Consider the following 20683-nt stretch of genomic DNA (forward strand, 5'->3'; position numbering starts at 1 on the left):
ATTAAGTTGGCTATTGATCCAAAATTCAGTAACATATCTAACGGATCGAAATGAGTGAAATAACAATTTTCACCTTCTTGCAAAGGTTTTGTAGGGATGGGCCTTCAAAAGGAAGAGATGTATTTACTGTTTTTGAATTTGAAGCCCTACCACGATGACTATTCTATTTTTAGGGACAATACAAAATAATTTGTGATAGAAAATCGTCTATTTAGGGAGGTTTCACATTATTGTTTTTTCTAATGCTAAAAGAAAATTAATTGCAATCTAAACCCATTATCCATTAATAGGTTTGTTTGTATTACAGAAAAATATTTAATTTTCTTCATCACATTTACTACAAATTAGTCTCAACCATATTCTCTCTGTAAATGGACAAGATGACAAATAATAATGCAAAATAGATGTCAATTTTGTAACATATATGATATATCAATCAAATTTACAAATGGACGTAGTCGGTGTAGAACCTCGTGAGAAGAATAATGCTATTTGGATATATTTATTTTTGCGTTTTTATATCAAAGGGATAAGAATCCCTTTGGCTAAACACATTGGCTTATTGTTCTCATGAGAATAGTCTCTGACATTTTGGTCATACCTGCATTTAGGAACGCTACAACCCAAGCCAGAAATCAACATAATATGTTTTTTCACATCATCAAACCAGAATTTAAACCACTAAAAAGATTGAACCCCAAAACATTACTCTTTATGAAAGCCAGAAATATACATCGAAAAGTATACAATGTATTACATATTTTCAACCTTTTTTGTCATGGAGCTGAAGATAGAATTATTACTTATTATTGGCTAGTTCTAGTAAGTGAGCAATACAATCTTCAAGGCCAGAAAAATGAGTCAAGAACTTGTCCTGAAGTTCATTCGAGTCGAAATGATTTTGCTGTTGCAACTGGGAAAGACCATCACCAATAATTTTCAAACCACTCTGCAGCAATTCCACTCCTTGGTTAATTCCATCAAGAAGTTTCCTTCTCTTGTTGGCTTGGTTTTCGCCATCAATGTCCATGGTTTTACATTCCATAACCTCCGGCTCCAGCTCTGGCTCTGGATCAATATTTGTAAATTTTTGTACCGCTTCTTTTAACACAAGACCTTCCTTCATGAGCAGCCTAAGCTGATCAGAGCTGGGTGTCGTTGTAAGTAGAGCCATGTCCCTGTCAAGAAATGCCTTCAACTCGGCCATAAATCTCTCCTCGTTTGCCTCCTTCCCTGACGCTAAATCAAACGAAAGAGCTGCATTTTCTGGCACAAATCTCCATAGCTCAGTGCAAGAAGTACGGGCAGCAAAATATCCAAATGCTGTAATTGCCAAATGAACACATGCCCAGTGCCGCTCTCTTAATAACATGTGAAATAACTCCCACAGAGCTGAGCTCTTCGCACTTTCTGGCAATTCCATGTGACCAAGGCCAGCCATGAAAAGAGCTAGACTCGGTTTGCAGTCATTCAATTGTATGTCTGGGACTGCTGGACCGGAGATAAAAAGGCCTTGAAGCTCCAAAATGATTTCTTCCATTTTATCAAATCCATATAGATGTTTCACAGTTGATATAATTGCTAATGTCTCACTCAGAAGCTTACAATAACGGTCCTTTGTTAAGTTGTCCGCAGAATTTCTGTAGTTGTGAATAACAGAAACTAGAAACTTTAGGGTCTTCATGTCAATATCAGTTATGCTGACCTGGCTACAAAACATATGGAAAGGCTGCAATCAGATTTTTTGCCGTTAATTGCAATGACAAATTTACAGACATATACTGTTAAGAAATATGGTTTACATAGAATGGTTGAGAACTTATAAGTAAAGACACAGTAGGCAAGAATTTTGAGAAAATAACTGAAACAAAATATGTATGCATATATATAAAGAATGCGTTTGGTGCAGCAGTCTTTGTAATTTTAAAAACCCAGACTGACAAGCATGAGGACAAGGGTTTCAATATTAGAGCAACTATTTTTTTTTTTACAAAAATAATGCCAAAAGTTGAAGTTTCTCCAGTCTTCCCTCCTAGCACTCCACATAGGGGCCAACACTGCATAAAGGCAAAATCATTTATTGTTCACTTATTTTCTGCAAATTAATGTAAATTATTGATTGACATTGTAAAATCAAGGTAAATTATTTGAGATTATTCTTAAGCAGTGTCATTTAGTCACATAGGCCTCAAGAAGTCAAATATTCATTTTCAATATAGAAGCTCACATATCATAGTAAGGAACTGACTACTTACAGAGACTGAGAAACAGCAGACATAGCAAAGACTGGTGCACCAAACGCATCAGAATCGCACACTCTCAACGATTCGTCATTGAAGCTCTCCACGAACTCAAAATATTCAGTTACAATTCTTTGTTCGACAACACTTCTCATCTTATCCGAAAGCAAATTTAGTTGGAATCCTTCCATAAGCAAGGCTACAAACATAATTGATGACAACTTAGATCCGCTACTGCCAACAATGGAACCGTAAGCTCGATCTACCGTATTTTGTGGACAACATGAAAGAATCATGCAAATTGATCTTGCAATTTTGCGTAGAGCACTACCAGTAACAAGAACCGAATTTGAAGAAGCCACAAATCTCAACAATAAGCAAAGTTTATCAATAATGTCAGTCACCATGTCTATTTCAGCATGATGCACCACAAAACACCAAAGTTCCATAACAATCTCCCAGCAAAGGAAGTGAGGATGCAAGAAGTTTTCGAGCAGGAAGGATTCCATTTCACCCCAAGCTGGACTGGAATAGACTACAATCATGAATGTTTTCAGTGCGTGCAGAATGTTAGAAAACATAGGCTCATAAGCTAATTCCGGGGTTTTACTAGAACCATATAATATAGGAACTTGCAAAGCAAGGACGGAAGAATACACCTCCTCATCAATTAAGACATTAAAAAGCCATCCAAGCTTTCTAGTGATCCCTAGTATTACATCTTCTTCAAGATCAGCAGCACTTTTCAAAAAACTAAGAAATAAAGCAACCCGACCAAGCAATAATATTCTTGCTCCATGCATAGCATCACAATTTAAAGAAAACATTTTATCAATTGAAGTAGTCCTATAGTTACTATTCCGATCTCCAGGGATAATCATTAAATCACTTTCATCAATGAACAACCAGTCCAGAATTTGGAACTTGTGTTCCTGTTTCACTTGAGCTGAATTTAATAAACAATTCAGTAAATGGAACGCTGTTGGCTCCAGAAGTTCTCCCAACAATTCACTAGCAGATTTCAGGAGTTCCACTTTACTCAGTGAGATTCTGAAAGTTGAGATCATCAGGACACATAGTGTTATATCCCTGTATATTGAAAATGCTTGGCATGGGTATTGGGAGGATATTCTTACTGCATTAATCAGGTAAAATTTTACTGGTAGGAATATCCTTTTAGCATCTGCCACAGAAACCGCTTCCTTCAGCACAGAAGACCAATTCTCAGCTGCACATCTTAAAGATTCATTTGCCAGTGAAATTAGAGTGAGAACAATATCAGCCACATCCACCTTTACTGCTAAAGCGCCCTTGCCAAGCTGAAGCAAGGTAACCACACCTCTCCATGACAAATTAAGTATAGTCACAAGACTCCCACCATCTTTAGCTGCAAGGATACCCAATTCACACAGTTTTTCTACACAGCGACTTGTTGTATTGATAACATGAATTGCATTATCGGCCCCTTCAAAATCTATGATGTTTTTAGCTTTATCAATTCTTGAATTGATAAAATCCCAATTTACATCATCAGAATACACCTTGCAAAGTCGGATCACAGCATCAAGGACTCCCTGTGCTATCTTCAGTATTTCCAAACCAAAAGCATGAATTCTCTGTTTGGTTATGATAAAGGACAACACTTAGCAAGTGATACTAACTAGTTTTTCGGATTGCCAATAAATTATGCAGGCAGATTAACATTTTTTACAAGGTGGACTGATAAAGGGAGTGAAATATTGCCACATAACATTGCAGGTAGAATGACAAACTGGCTCTTAAAATTTTAGAATTTTGACTTTGGGAAAATTTCATACCATCTATACGACATTCAGTTCTGAGTTCTGAAAAATAATAAGATTGGTTTTTCAAACTAAGATCATGTTTAAGGTCAACTGAAGTTCTAACTGAATTTGGTGAAACATGTTCGGTTCAACCAGCCAGTATAGAAGAACCCAAGTTTGAAGTCGAGTTCGATTTGACAAAGAATATTGTTCAAATTGAACGATACTGATGGGGAAATACATGTACACTAAGTAACTTATAGGAATCCAAGTCTACATTGAAGCAAATACTGCCTTTTCGTCATAATTACAACATGTGAAATGAGGGGGAGCCATAGCCATACTACTAAGACTTATACATATCCTTAGTTTCACCAACGTAACTATGTCAGCTTGGTTCCTCAAACTGAGGTCATTAAGAAACTGAGCCTTATACTGAGGTATTAGAATGGTTCATCCAAAAAGTTGATGAGGTCATTATGAAGCTGAGCCTATGAGTTCAGTTTCGCCCAGTGCTAAAAGGCTCTTTTCCTTACTCAAAGTGCATAGTTCTCAAAGAACCAACTCGTGTGACTGAAAAATCATAATATATGGAAAAAGGCTGAAACCGTTTAACAACATTTTGAACACTAATTTTGCATCTAAAAGATAAAGAGAAAAATCAAGTGTTTCCTTGTTTCTACCAATTTCCCTATGGAATTAAATACATTTTGTACTTCACATGCAATTTATGTCATATGAGACAGATTTAATTTACTTGATAACATAATAGTGGCAACTCTCTTAAACAAAATTTTCTCTACCATGAACAGGCACAGAAATAATAAATGCAAATATTTAATACCTTAATCTCCAGCATTGAATCCTTAGTCAGGTTTAACTGTTCGATAATGAAGTTCTCAACAATAACCATCAACTCCTTGTCAACTTGAAGAGGATATCTTGCCAGAGCTGAAAAACTAGCAGCAGAGTAGCTTAACAAATCCAAAAGCAACTGAAAAAGAAAAGTTCAAAGCTGTCAAATAGAACTGGATGGCCTTAAGGCATTAAAAACATGTCAATGCAGATAAACTAATGCCGGACCTTGTAAATTTTCAGAAATCAAAGACAACACGACCAAATTACCACTTGCAAGAAAATAAATAAAATCACGAATATTTATACAACAAAAAAAGGTACATAAGATCTCATCTATGAAAGAGGAGATGCATCGAGGAAGAAAGACATGTTTTTAATTTTATGAATAATGGTAGGTGATTAATTCAAGAAACACAGATGAAGTGTCCTAAAAGCTAATAAATTGTTAATCTAAAAAAAGATCTTGCGGAAAGGTATTAGTTTTCCCACGATATACAATACTTGCTCCTCTGATGATTTTCCTTTCCTTGCCCCAATATCAGGTGAACATAGTCACCTCCCTTCCTTGACTACCCATTTTTATGAATATCAATATAATCCTATTCGATAGAACTTTACATTTACATATTCAATAAAATGTGCCCCAACTTTTCACAAGGAGACTAGAACAAATATGCCGCCCTACATGGCCTGTCACAAGGAGACTAGAACAAATATGCCGTCCTACATGAATAAGTGTCCGATATAACAATGTAACAAATGAGATGCTGTCTATGGTTCATTATCATCATCAACCTCGTCTTAATCCCATTTGAATGGGTTCAGCCATATGAATTATCCTTTTTCTGCTCCTTTATATTATTGTTTAGACGGTAGCCTATTTATGTTCATTTCACTACATGCCATCTTACTTATAGTATTTAACTTTTAAAAATAATTTCTAATAAATTCATCCCATGGTAATTTCAATCGCCTCCACTCTCTCTCCTTACCCTCTATACAAATTAGTCTTCCTCTTGTTAATGCTGCATTTATGGGTCTTCGTTGTATATGTCCATACCATGTAAATCTACTTTCTTTTATTTTATCAACAACAGAGTCAACAGACATCACTCCTAATTTCTCTCTCACTTTGGTATATGACCTTATCTCTTCTAGTCACTTCTACCTCCATCTTAAGATTCTTAACATTCTCATTTCAACTACATGATTTTTTTTTTTATTATTATTATTTTTTATTATTATAAGTCCAAAGCTCTTATCCATATATAATAATAGGTCTAATAATTGTTCTACAAAATTTTCCTTTTAACTTTTTGTTATTCTTTTGAGGGCAAGCCTTGGCACAACAATAAGGTTGTTGCATTGTGACCTAGAGGTCATAGGATCGAAACAAGGAAACAAACTCTCCACATTGCGGAGATAAGACTCTATACATCTGACCCTCCCTAGACCCTCATAGTGGTGGGAGCCTCTTGCACTGGATTTGCCCTTTTTTTCCTTATTTGTTATTCTTTTATCACATAACACACCACAAACCTGTCTCTATTTTGTCCAATCTAATGCAATTATACTGATAATATCGCCATCTATCTCGCTATCCTTTTGTATTATTTAGCTCGGATATCAAAAATGGTTATTATAGATAATCCTTTGGTTTTGAAGTGTGACCATTTTATTATCAATATTCGAATCTTCATTAAGTTTACATTCCATTTATTCAGTTTTAGTCCTACTAATTTTTAAACCTTCTGATTCTATTGCATTTCTCCACAATTCTAATTTTATGGTTACGTTTTCTTTAAAGGAATCCAATAACACTAGCATCGGCACATGCCATGCACCAGAAAATGTTTCCTTGTAATTCTTTTATGATTTCATCTTAAATTACCATGCATAAATATGGGCTTAGAGCTTGGTGTAATTTTACATTTTTAGAAAGTCACAAGTCTCATTACATATGGTGCGAGATGCTGACTACGTTTGTTCCAAACAATTCAATAATACAAAAGAATACAAATGCCATTTCCCTGTTCATGTCCAAACTTATAAATCTACTGTATATAAAAAAAACCTTGGCAGAATTTAGATGTATGTGTAGAAAAGTTACACCACAGCTATATATTTGTTCTCAGCAATATAAGAAATTAAATACAAACTCAAAACAAAAAATGCCAATGCAAAACATAATGCCATTTTTTAATGTGCATAGGTAAAAATAATTTAAATAGAAAAATCAATTATCTAAGAACTTAAAGAGGATACAAAAGTATGGAAAACTGAGGATCATCTCCTCTGATTTCTTATAAACACTTTGCTTCTTTTAAGTTCTGTCAACAGACAAATGATATTTTTTCCCAAGGATGAATCCAGGAAAGCATGGCTAGGAAAATCCAAATTTAAGTCTTTTATGAGTTCAAGGAGATTGGACTGAGAAGCAAAGTTGCATGAAAAGATTCTAATACATTATTCAACAGTTTGCAAAATAGGAGTTAGTATTGAAGTGCGTTCGTTTTCTAGTATTTGTATTTTTATATACCATAGTTTAATATGATTTATAACAAAGTAAGTTATTTAAACAAGTAGCACCATTTGCAAATGATATCATGGTGTGCATATGCCTTGATATAATCATACTTCTGGATTCAATCATCCAAGGTATATTCAGTCAGACATATAAGACTCAGAAAAATGATAGTGCAATATTGATTTAAATAAAGAACTCTACAGATTTTAATGGATAATAACACACTTCAAATTTAGATAAGCCAGCTTAATAATGGATGAATAACTATGACCAGCACCGTCTCATCCAATTTCTCATGAATGAAATATATCAAAGGGAATTTTGGGTCCAGCACTAGCTTCTTCCTACATGAAGCAAGTTGACATAAAAACTACTTGATTTGAAAAAGAATAAAGGATTATGCAAAATGAAGTTGGCACTCCTCTTTGCGTATTTCTGTGAAAAGATTTTCTCTCAGATAACTAGTTGAGAGGAGAAAGTGCCACTTTTCCCTACAGGAAGAAGTTGGCGTTTCTTCCTACAACCTAATACTAAAAAAATGAGGAAGAAGAAATTATACAAATTGTAAAATCGATCTTTTAAAATTAGAACTCAATTTCTGTCAGATATCATTCACCTGAAAAAAGAGGTTACAATGTTCTTCTTCCTGTGATTCGTCGGTTGACATAAGTGTCATCTTCAAATGCTTTCCACACCATATGCTTGCCTGATTATTAAACTACAGATATTAAAAAACATTTTGCTGCCAAGTTCAAGAAACTAAAATATATCTTCTGTTAAGACAATTACTCAATAACCTAATGAAGTAAATACAGGCCGGGGAAAAAAAAAATCTACCTTGGTCCCTAGGGCAAGAAATAGTCCAAGACATCCGGATATGTCAGATTGCAGGTATTTTGCAGCCACATTTACAATAGTTTTGTTTAGCATGCACTGAGAAACGTCCAAACATGTGAAGTCTTCCCAAAACATCTGGTCCTTTGTTAAGATAAATAATATGATAAACAGTGGAGAGCAATCAAATGATATGCAGAAGAAATTACACATGGAACCATGGCCATTACATAGTTGACAATCAATGTAGGTTGTTTAACTATAAGAGTGTATAAATTTGAGTTGTTGCTAACTAACCATACCATCTCATCTTTTGGAACACTAAATCGATAGATTTTGAAAATGGACTTTCTCACAATTGCGTCAGGCCATAGTAACCACGCATGCAAACATTAAAAAAAAAATTATAAATATTTGGTAAGAAGATTTTTTTTTTGAGGAATCAAGAAGATGAGTTATTTACAGAGAGAAACAGTCAATTATTACAAGTAAGAACTACTGTATGATAGCTTTACTATATATTTAATAAAATTTCGAATTGGCAACTCAATTATTTTCTAAAGCTTTCTCCTTTTTAGATAATTTTTCTTTTATACTACAATTAATTCTATTGCTGGAATAATAGCTTCTTGACAAACTTTGTGAGAACAGGATTGTGGTCCAGTGGTGTTACTGTTAGGCTTACTTCTTACAAGATAAGAAACACAAATACAGTATCACAGTTCCAATGCAGGAGCATCACCTCATGGTTGGTTTTCCATTCAATCCTACAACTCAAGCCTCAGATCCTTTCTAGAAGCCAATTTTGACTACAGTTCACCATTTTCATTCCAAAAAAGGAAAATGTCAAATAAGTCAATTTGCCTTGTAAAAAGCTAACTGCCTTTCGCACGGATCACTTTATTCATTTCCCTTCAATTGTTTTTTATTTCATGCATAAGAAAAGTAAGCCACTTACTGGAAAGAAATATGATGTTCCAATCAATTCAACTAAATAGAAAGGAAATCTTTGAGATTGTATTTAAGGAATATCTTACACTTTCCATACTGAGTATAAAGAGTAGTTTCTGTTGCACAAGATTTTTAATTTGTACACTACAAAAAACTGCCATCCCTCCTTTCTTGGTACTAAATGCTTGAGTTTTAGATTAATATTTGTTAAATTTTAGTCCTTCAAGAAGATTAAGATGCTAGATATACCCAACTCCAATGTGCACAAAATTTAAGATATATATGCAAGAGAATGAATGGCATGTTATAGTAGGAGTGGTAGGCTGGATACTATGAGAGATTCAATAAGAGAAGCCAATTCAGATTTCCCAGATATATCCAACTCCCGAAGTTTGCTAAGCAGTTGAGCGCGGCTCTCAACAACCTGTAATATTCAGAGTGTGATTGGATAAAAACAGAAACAAGCAGAAGCTATTAATCTATTCTATTGCTGCAAAATTAAAAGTTCAATCACAAATCTAGAGTATACCTGATAAAATAACATAGCAAATATGTAAAGATATTAACCTCAAGTAATTTTTGAGATTAAGATGACAATTTTATAACTATAATTTTTTTTAGAAGATACCCCTTAGGAATAAAGGACTTTGTCAATCTGTTCAAACTGCATTTACATGCATGCCATACTACAAGGGTCAAAATTGTTGATAGTAATAAATGGCACATTCTCAAGTTGCTTCCTAATGGAGAAAAGGTAAATATGTCTCACATCATACATTATATGTAAGTAGCACTTTGAAAGTGTGCAAGGCCTGCATTGTGGATTATAAATTAAAACTCAAACTAGTAGACTCTACTGGATTAAGCTAAAAAAATGGAATCAGGAAAAGATTGTAGTAAATTAGTACTCCCAAATAAAATTAAACTAAACAACCTTGCAAAACTTGACTCAAATTTCCGAGGAGCATTCCATCAATCCATGTACAGGCACCAAGGCTCTACATGGTCTCTTAGAAAATTTTAAAAACTTAAAAATATAATTATAAAATAGAAAAATACTCTTCTATATTTAGAACCTGAGAAAGCAAACTCCCATTATACCCAGTCTCTGTCTTATAGAACTATATGGCTTATTTGAGCCTTTTTCATTTTGGAAAAAGAAGTCAATACAACTGAGAATGTATAAATGTTATACTTGCCCCAATTTTCTCAGTAACCAAACAGATGGTAAATGAAGAGCGCACACAAGCTTCAAAGGGATAGAATGAACAGCTAATTTCCTGAATTCTCTACAAATTTCAGTTTGATTGTAAACAATTTGGTAGGAAACAATAGGATGACAAAAATTAAAATCAAATCCCTAAAATTGATCTGGTTGAATTGATTAACAATTTAACACAGTGATATAACGATGGTGTCATGAAAATATATTCATCTGTAAACTAATTGACTTACAATAGGAAGATCTAATGCAATCATATATAAATGAACGACACGAATGAGATTAAACCATGCTTAAAAATGCAACGAAGCTTACATCTGACGCTTTGATGGCTTCGACTAAGCTCTGCAAGTCGTTATTCAAGTTCTCTCCGGCCATTTCTATCTCTCTCGCTCTAAAATTTTCTATCTCCTCTCTCTAACACTCTCTTTGGTCTCCTTTCTGTGTTTTCTCTCTCGATCTATTTTTCTCTCTTTGCTTTCCCGCCTTTTCCAGAATGAAGGAGGAAAACATTTTTTCAGATATTCATCAATTTCCCTTTATATTTTGAATTTTATGGTTTTTGAGACATATTCTCAAAGAAATACGATTTTTCCCCGAATAAAAAATTTTCTTTTGGAAAATTTAACCATCCAGGACTCCAAATTCTTTTCTTTTTTTTTTTATTATTATTTTTTTTTATAAAAAAATGAAAATTTTCAACAGAGGAGTAGGATGACCTTTGAGTCTTTGACCATATAAGAAAAAGAATTGTTAACTTAGTGAATTTATTATTATTATATTTTAACAAATTTAAGTAAACACATAACCATTATGTATTATACCTTCACGGAATCTTTAATACTTAATTTCTTCGTTTGGGGAAAAGAGATTATACCATCATTTAGGATAGGCTAGAGTCCATTAATTTTTTTTTTCTTTTTTTTTTTTTTTTTTTTTTTTCCTTGGAATGCCCTTTAGTTATTACTTACGAAATTTTACTGATTTATACAATTATTTCAAAGAAAAATTGTCGTTAACTTGAATATATGGGATAATTTAATAATTACGGCCAAATGGAAATTCTTCAAAGGAAATAGAATGCAACGTTTTAGACAAATTTGACCAACAATTATGTATCAAAAGGTTTTAAATCTCTTGATAAAAAGTAATACTATGAATAATTTAATTACCAGTGAATTTGATGAAGTAGTAGAAGAATTATAAATACTAAAAGGATAAAAGGTCAAAAGATACAAGAGAGACAAAAATTACTACTGAAATATCCTTTATATTATAAAAAAAAAAAAAGAAAAAAAAAAAGAAGAAGAAGCATATATCAGAAAAATAAGATTACTTTTAAACCAAATAAAATGCTTTCTTTGAATTTTTACTGGGGATGCTTTTGGGCCCAACGTTGGGCAATTTCAGACTTATATATTACATACTTATCTAATTATGATTTGATTGGGCTACCAGCAGGGCCAATATTTCTCAAATCCAGGCCCAAGCCAAACTTTTCACCCCAAAACTCATTTTACTTTGTAGTTGATTATTAGCATGGTCAACCCTTTATTTTTGTCCCACTAATAGTTTTGGGCTTATTATAAAATCCTACTGTTTTGGATTTGACTATTCAAAGTGAATAGTCAAGTCCAATACTAAAATTACTTAGTATTTGTTATGTGAGTTCTAATAGAAAATTACTGTAATCTATTCGAAAGTTACACACTGTTTTACTATTCGCTTTAAAATTTATATATATATATATATATATATATATATATATATATATAAATTTTATGGAACAAACTGTTGTGAGGACCTCTACTATGAATCTATTGTCCACATCTTAGGTTTGAAATTTGAATAGTTCACAAAACTTACTTGCTTTCACTTTTAATTAAGAAATGGGATATTTTTACTCCTTTTTCTTTTTCCCGATTAGTATATTTAATCATTATAAGAATTGTTGGTCAACTAATTTGTCTTACATTCATGTTGGCACTCCATTTTTCAAATTTAGCAATTGAAATAACTGTTTTGACCTTACGATGAAGGGTAAAGACAGCATTTCAATTATTAAAATTTAAAAATAGAGTGTCTGAAGTCAAATGTAGAGTGCCAATATCACCTCTCTATATTTATTTGTTATTGCCATTTCGTATTACAGTAATTCCTTACTTAATTTTATGCTTTGATAAGCATTAATGAATTTCCTTCTAAACAAGCATAATTTTATGACCATTAGGGACAGAGAGGTAGACAACCTGTAAAGTCAAGACTATTGTGTTTAACGTGTTGGTGTGCAACATACTTTAATGTGTGAACTCATTTAAGTCACTCACTGGCTATGATATGATTATATATATATGAAATTATGAATACAAAGATTTTAGTGTGACTTACCATATAAAGACTATATCTTCAATCAACTTGCCCTACATACAATTATGCTCTCTCTCTCTCTCATTGTACCATCACTTTTTTTCCCATATATTATTTCTTGTTTCTCAACATTGAGACACAAATAACACAAACAATGAACCACCACAACATGAAGAAGGGTAGTAGTACCAGTCTCAAATTGAAAATCTTATTGCTTGTACTACTTTGCCTAGCATCATGCATTTTGTTCATGTCCATGACACAGCCAGACTATTTCCGTGGCACCGAATTCGATGTTCGGATCGTCAATGGCTTCACCAACAACTCCTCTTTGCCGCTGGTGATATGGTGCTCCTCCAAAGACGGCGAAATGGGCGGCCGTGCCCTCCAGGAGGGTGATGATTTTGGGTGGACCTTCAAGACTAAGTACTTCTGGGATACTAGTAGTGTTTTCTCTTGCACCATGAAATGGGACCAGAAGAGGAAGAGTTTCAATGCGCTTCAGGTTGGTCATCATTGGGAGAGGAAGTGCTTTTGGGTGGTGAAAGAGGATGGGTTTTATTTCAGTAATGATGATCTTAATTGGAAGAAACTTTTTTCATGGTCATAGTTTATCATATAGCGACAATCAACGTATTATGATATAAATTAATATTTTTATATATATACAAATATATGTTGTCTCTTACTGGTGAATTTTGTTGCTTTTGATTATTTTTATATTCCAAGGATATCAATTTTTCTTGGTTGTTAGATTATTTTTATGTAGATGTGCAAGAGAAAGAAATCAAAGTTACTCTGTTCTTTCTAGAAGAAGAAAAAAATGTAATTTTATATGAATTTTATTACATATAATAATCTATCATGTATTTAAGATCAACTAATGACCCTTCATTGCTACGTTTTTATTGGTCACTTTTATATTAGAAGATGTTAATTTTATGGTTTAGGATGCTTCATGAAATGGTACAAATTAGGTTCATTTGTGGTAAACCATGAATCAGTCTAATTCATACTATAAGCATGTTTGTCTTGAACTAAAATTTCTTTGATTCTATTAATTTTAATTTCAAAATAAATAAATTTAATATTTTTTTTCATAGATATTATAAATTTTATCATTGTAAGACAATGCTATTCAAACCTAACAGCGTAACCAAATAGTCTTGAATACGATAAAACTTTTCGTTAAAATATCTTAAAAAGAAAAAAAAAATAGTATCTATGTTATTTGAGTGCTACACTAGACTTTTTTAAAGTAGAAATATTGCATAGTAATTCCCACCTGATTTAGATATTAGCAATCCGTAGGATAAGTTATAATTTTTATGAAGTTCTTGTTCTTTTATGATCCAGTTATCTTGATAATATACTTCTTGTTCTTTTATGATCCAGTTATCTTGATAATATACTTTAATCCAAGATGATCAACTTCGATCATTTGTTTCAAATCATTTATGATTTACCAAATATTATTTTAGCTCAAAAATTTTGTAAAAGCACATCACTTTGGACCACATCAACTATTTAGATAACCACTGTGGATCATATATAGACACCACCTCTTTTATGTATGATCACTTTCATTCTTTAATTTTATCAACTTAGGTTCCATTTTTCATCATTCAAGTATAAGATATACTAATCAAAGAGCGTGTAATTCAATGGTATATCTCCATCAACCTTAAAGATAAGAGAAAGGAGTTCGAGTTGGGGTGTGGCAAAATATGTGTGTCAATGAAAATATGAGTGTGTTTATTATCAATATAAATAAAAACAAAAAGAAGTATTCCGTATAAGATATACTACAAATCTAATCATGCAATTTGCAAACACTCCATAATTATACTAATATGAGCAATGTTATTGAAATCTAATAGTCTTACCGAGGGTTTAGCGGAGCAAGGGATAAAAAGTTCTAGACTCGTAGGGTAGACTTATTTCGATATGCTTGATTTAGGTGTTGTTTGATAAAACTGAAAATTAAGTACTTAAAATCTTAAAAACTGAATTTTAAGTGCTGAAATTTTTAAGTGGTAATTAAAAAATAAATATTTTTGATATTTTTTTGAATTTTCAGTGTTCAGCATTCAGTGATAAGTGATGTCACAGTCACATAAAATTTTACTTCATTTTAAGTGACGCTAACGGTTTTTAGTGGTATTTAAATTTCATTATCAAACGCACTTAATTGAATAAACGCAATTAAGCGCTGAATTGGATAATCAAACAACACTTTACTGTCTCTTATATTTTATTTTGTATTATTTCAAAAATTCAAAGAAAGTTACGTTGATGTAACATGCTAATTAACTTGAACATTATATGATTGCATGTAATAAGTAATTTATCCCTATTAGCTAAGATCATCATGAATGTTTGAAACTAATAACATATAGTATCTTATATTGCTTTTGCTAATTCGAATGGAAGGGAGATATAAAATCAGTGGGAAATATTTCCGACATCAAATCCATAGTTAGCACTCATCATATTCGGTAAATCATATTTGTAAGATGTAAATGAGCAAACTAAAAATGTTCCCCCCAATGAAAGGTAGGTCGCGATTGGCGACAAAGCAAGGCAGAAAGGTTTTATAGCAAAGGTGCCGTGCAAAGTTTGGGAAGCAAATCATAGTGAGAAGTCTCTGTCTGCCTTTGGTTGGATGAAAAGAATGGATCTCTCTCTTTCAGACTTTTTCAAAGTGTTCCATCAACCCCAAAAAAAAAGAAGCCCTAACTTTATATCTCTTCACTGTTCACACTTCCATTAACAACACTTGCATGCTTTTCAGACGACAACCTTTTTATCTCTTCACTATTCCACAATTTCATCAACACTTCTTTATGATTTTTTTTTTTTAATTTTTTTTTTTGTTTTATTTAAAATATTATCATGAAAGCTGCATTAATTAAAAAATTAGGGACATAAAAATATTGTAAACTTAATGTTGAACAAGTAAAAATTGATTAGCCATTTTGCCCATCTCGGACGAAGATTAGGGTTTTCAACCCACGAGGGTAATTTCTCGTCATGATCGCTAGCTGATGAGGCTTACTTAGCTCAACCATTAAAGTTCGAGAACGTTATAGAGGTTGTTTTGTTCATTTTTCTTAAGAATTTTTTTTTAAAAAAGAAAACTATTTTCAAATAATCATAGAAACTGTATGCCAAATAAATTTCTCCACTTTTTTTTTTTTTTTTCGGTTTCCTTTCTTTCTCTATTTTTTAGTGTCATTAAACTGCACCAAATAGGCCCCTTAGTTTCTAATAAAAAATCTCAACCCAAGGAACCTTCTTTTAGTTGGCAGAGTATAGGGATAATTTGGTCTAATAATCAAAATGGCAAGGCTCGAGAACATAGGTTCTTGGACATAAAGAGCAACCTAACCATTCGCATAACACCGCTGGACCAGGAGGTGACGATACAATATTGTACTAACCAAAATTCAAGAACGTTTAGCCCTGTGCATTGCTCAATAGATGAGTGCCAAGTCCAAAATCATTGAAGAATAGTTATATTCAAGTCGATTGGGCCTGACCCAAACACTTACATACATGTGAGTTGGACCAGTTACTGTGTACTGAACCAAACAAATTCTTGATGGCAGGCCCAGATCAAGTTGGTTTGGGTGGCACTCAATCTTTAATACTTATCAATTTTTTTAATCAACAAAACTAATAAAAAATTGGACATTCAAGTGCAATAATTAGAGCCCATGTTATGGATCAAAAATGAGTTAAGACGTTAGTTTAGTGGAAAGAAAATTTTGGAGGGTTGAAGTATTTGTAAGAGGAAACTGGGTGTAAGAATGTATTTTTTACTAAGGTTAAAAAAATAAATAAATAAAAATATTGGACTATTCAAATTCATCGTAAATTGAAGTTAAATTTAAATATACATAAATAGATATATTATTATATTTTGAATTCAGAATGTATGATTATGGTTATTAAATATTTTTTTATATCTATTTTTTTTATTTTTTTTTTAAATTTCTTCAAGGCGAGCTCAACCTCAAGGCAATCAAGGTAGCCTAATGTCACGATCCGATTCCTAACGACGCCATGAGCATAGAAGACACGCATGCTGGTTGGCTAAGAACATTCATTGACTGGGAATGGTTCCAGGGAAGGGGCGTGCAGGACCACAGGATGGTATATCTTCAGAGTTCAGGCGGGTCGACTCGGTTCAGTTCGAGGTGCTTGTCGCTAGTCGTAGACTTGACTATGAAGAAGAGAGTTGGCCATCCCTGCACAAACTGGTCAGGAGCTGGAGCCGTTCCCCTGACAAGGCCATGGCAGGCCGAAACCAGTCAGCATGTATCCTAGGGAGAGCAGGTCGTGGTGGCTGACCAGGGCACTTGCGCGAGCTGAAGCAACGTCTTGGTGCCGCACGGGCCGTGCCGCTGCGCCAAACCTCTAGGCCTGTGACACTAAGGTCTCTAATGAGAGAAGGGGGCTACAAAAGTGATTTCATTTATATTAGTTATATATTTTGTAATATATTAATTATGCTCATTTATTGTGTTAATTATCAAATAAATACAACTTTTATTTCATTGGTCAATACAAGTTTCTGTTTCTTAATTGGAATTTCTTATCTTATCATTATTATTTATTTATTTTTTTCCCTCAACAATCTCACACCCTTTTGACTTCTAATTTTAAAATTTTCTTACATATCAATATTTTATATTTCTTTCGATAACTTATTGACTCGTTTACAAGTCAAATTGGAAGCACGAGTAAATCACTATCACTCAAACTAAAAATGTAAATAGTATTTTTATATTTCTTTCATATTATTGCAGCATATATAATAAATTTTAAATAAAAATTATTACTATTGTATTAATATATTTAATGTGAGAATGTCTAATTTAGTAATTTTGCTTTAGGCTTCAAATTGGATCAAGCCGGCCTCTCAAGGGCGCGCGACTCAACCATAAAGGCAATTAAGACAGTCTCCTAAGGCCCCGAGTGAGAGATGAGGACCTCAAAAGTGATCTCATTATATTATTTATATTTTTTTAATGTATTAATTATGATAAATAATGTTTTATATTTCCTTAAGCTAACAAAAAAGCTATTAATTATGCTTAAATATAACTGTTCTTCCATTGGTCAATAGAAGTTTTTTTTTAAAAAATAAATAAATAAAATTTTTTATCTTATCATTACTTTATTTTTTCCTCTCAATTATCTCACACCATTTTGACTTCTAATTTTCAAATTCTCTAACATATTAATAACTTTTCAACATTATATTTCTTTTAGACTTTAGAACTTATTGACTCTCTTACACATCAATCGGGAGCACAATTAAATCACTATCTCTTTCTATAAAAAAAACTGATATTATATTTTCATGAGCTTTTTGTAGCAAATAGAATAAATTTTAAATAAAAATTATTACTATCATATTAATATTATTAATGTGAAAAGGCATAATTTAACGATTTTCCTTTAGACCTCAAATTTGATCACATGCAATTAAAGTAGCTGCCTAAGGCCTCCAAGAAAAAAAGAGGGTCACAAAAGTTTCATTATACTAATTATATATATTTTTAGCATGTTAATTATGCTCTTTTATTATATTAATTATCAAATAAATATAAGTACTCTTCTATTAGTCAATACAAGATTTTATTTTTCAATTGATATGTTTTATGTTATCGTTACTTTATTCTTTTTCTCTCAACAATCTCACACTTTTTTGACTTCTAATTTTTAAATTCTCTTATATTTCTTTCACATCAATATTTAAAATCGGACTTTATAACACTATAACACACTACTTACCAAGTTACCCTTGTTTTTATTCTAATTTTAAAACAGTGGATAGAATAAATCTTAAATTGCCTTACTAAAATCTTGCTGTTTTATTTCTAGTTTCATTTTAGAAATAAAAAATACTAAATAACACAAATTCACATTCTCAACCAAAGCTGTAGTTATCAATATCTATTCTACCAATCAAAAGATTTAGATGGAACAATCTTACCATTGGACTAATTAAAAAATATATTATCAATCAAAAGACTTGAATGGAGCAATCTTACCATTGGACTAATTAAAAGATATATTGTCAAGAACTCTTTTTTATTAATTCCTTTTCTATGGTATACCAAAAAAAGAAATAAATGGGGTTTAGAAATCAAATATAAAAGAAAGTTCTTATTGGAAATGAGAACATAACAAAATTTTAATGGTCCAAAACAATGATATAATTTTTTGGGATAATTATACTCACCTTTTTTGAAGATTGTCTAAATGACACGACCTCCCTCTAATTTCAAATATAACACTCTCTTTGGTTAAGTCCGAGTAACACCAACCTTATCTATCATAAAATGTGAATCTCTTGTTTATTGTCATGCTCAATATTTACTTAAAACTCAATAATATTATAAGAAAGCTTTAAAAAGTTATATTGTCCATAAAAAAATAGTTATTTTATATTAAAAGATAATAAAAGTATAAAGGGTATGATAATGATTTGACAGAGATCTATATGATTTGCTTTGTCTCTAGCAACTACCTTAATTTTCTAAGATATGATACTTAAAAAAATGATCCGAATAAATAACTAAATACACTTTGCGATCAAATTAGTTTTTATTCGGATCATTTTTTAAGTATCATATCTTGAAAAATTAAGGTAGCTAGAGACAAAGCAAATCATGTAGATATCTATCAAATCATTATCATACCCATTATATTTTTATTATCTTTTAATATAAAATATTTATTTTTTTATATGCAGATAAAAAGTTGCCAATTAATTTTTATTTTTATTTCATTTTTCTACTAAATATTATCCATGTACAGATTCATATTACTTTTTTCATCATTATTTATTTATTTTATTTATGTCTATTTTTTTATCCAGTTGTTGACGGAATGAATTATACTTATTGTGTAAATTAAATTTACATAAATAAGTTATATGGCAAGTGATTTGGACCCATTAATTACCGGCAGTCAAATTGGATTTAAAAATGAGTACTTGGACCTCACTAGAATGCTTACATATAGAAGATTGCTTGCAAGTAACCTCTCATTAAAAGTTTAAAATCTCTTCTTTACCTCACAAAGATGAGTTTATTCAGCAAATGTGCAATTTTGCTACTTGCATTGTCAATTATTCTGTGTAATGGGGTGGTTGTCTTCTCAACAACCCCAGACATGAAATTTGGTTGGCCCAAGATTACGGTTCGCGTTCGCAACAATCTAGGAGATGGCATACATCTCAATCTTCATTGTAAATCGAAGGACGATGATCTTGGTAATCAGTTTTTGTCCGATGGAAGCTCCTTCCAATGGAGATTCAGGAAAAACCTTATCGGAACTACGCTTTTCTTCTGTAGCATGTCATGGAATAATGTCAGTGGGAGTTTTGACATTTATGTGTCGCAGAGGGACAAGGGATTATGCAAACTGTGTGTTTGGAGTGTGAGAAAAGATGGATTGTATGAATATAATGGTGAAGGTGGACCGCCGATAGCTATATATGACTGGCCAAAGCCAACAAAGTGATGGTGATCAAAGAATTTAATTTGAACACACACAGATGTGTGTTCAAATTAAATTCTTTGATATATATATATATATATATATATATTTTGCTGTTGCTCCAATGTCAAGTCCCTAATTATATGTTGAAATAATAGGAGTAATTTTTCTATTTTGATACACCTTAATAAAATGCCTGGAACTTTCCTTCCTCAGTTTTTAACTGAGGGGTCCTCTGCTTGTGATTTTTTTCTTTATAAATTATCATTTACCCAAATTTTTTTTTTTTTTTTTTTTTATATATGGAAGTTTCATTTATTCTTCACATGTAAAACTATCAAGGTTTTTTTTTTTTATTTTTTTTTTATATGTGTGCATGATA

General features: G+C 32.0%; 3 protein-coding genes across 3 annotated transcripts; 2 read left to right on the forward strand and 1 right to left on the reverse strand.

Moving 5' to 3' along the window:
• Window positions 1-701: 701 nt before the first annotated feature.
• Window positions 702-11267, reverse strand: LOC132274900 (uncharacterized). Its single transcript, XM_059776259.1, has 7 exons — window positions 10732-11267; window positions 9526-9618; window positions 8247-8381; window positions 8026-8115; window positions 4869-5018; window positions 2256-3856; window positions 702-1709 (listed from the first exon to the last, which is right to left on the reverse strand). The coding sequence occupies exons 1-7, from the start codon at window positions 10792-10794 to the stop codon at window positions 800-802; spliced, it is 3042 nt and encodes a 1013-aa protein (XP_059632242.1). The 5' UTR covers window positions 10795-11267; the 3' UTR covers window positions 702-799.
• A 1509-nt stretch (window positions 11268-12776) lies between these two features.
• On the forward strand, window positions 12777-13665 carry LOC132273435 (S-protein homolog 74-like). The gene has a single exon (XM_059774390.1). The coding sequence runs from the start codon at window positions 12938-12940 to the stop codon at window positions 13391-13393; it is 456 nt and encodes a 151-aa protein (XP_059630373.1). The 5' UTR covers window positions 12777-12937; the 3' UTR covers window positions 13394-13665.
• A 6219-nt stretch (window positions 13666-19884) lies between these two features.
• Window positions 19885-20325, forward strand: LOC132273090 (S-protein homolog 2-like). Its single transcript, XM_059774122.1, has one exon. It carries the CDS (start codon window positions 19885-19887, stop codon window positions 20323-20325), a length of 441 nt encoding a protein of 146 aa, XP_059630105.1.
• The last annotated feature ends 358 nt before the right edge of the window (window positions 20326-20683 follow it).

The sequence above is a fragment of the Cornus florida genome, unplaced genomic scaffold (genome assembly GCF_030987335.1).
Source record: "Cornus florida cultivar Cherokee Brave unplaced genomic scaffold, ASM3098733v1 CherokeeBrave_3.0.0_Hap2_Chr09, whole genome shotgun sequence".
Taxonomy (NCBI): domain Eukaryota; kingdom Viridiplantae; phylum Streptophyta; class Magnoliopsida; order Cornales; family Cornaceae; genus Cornus; species Cornus florida.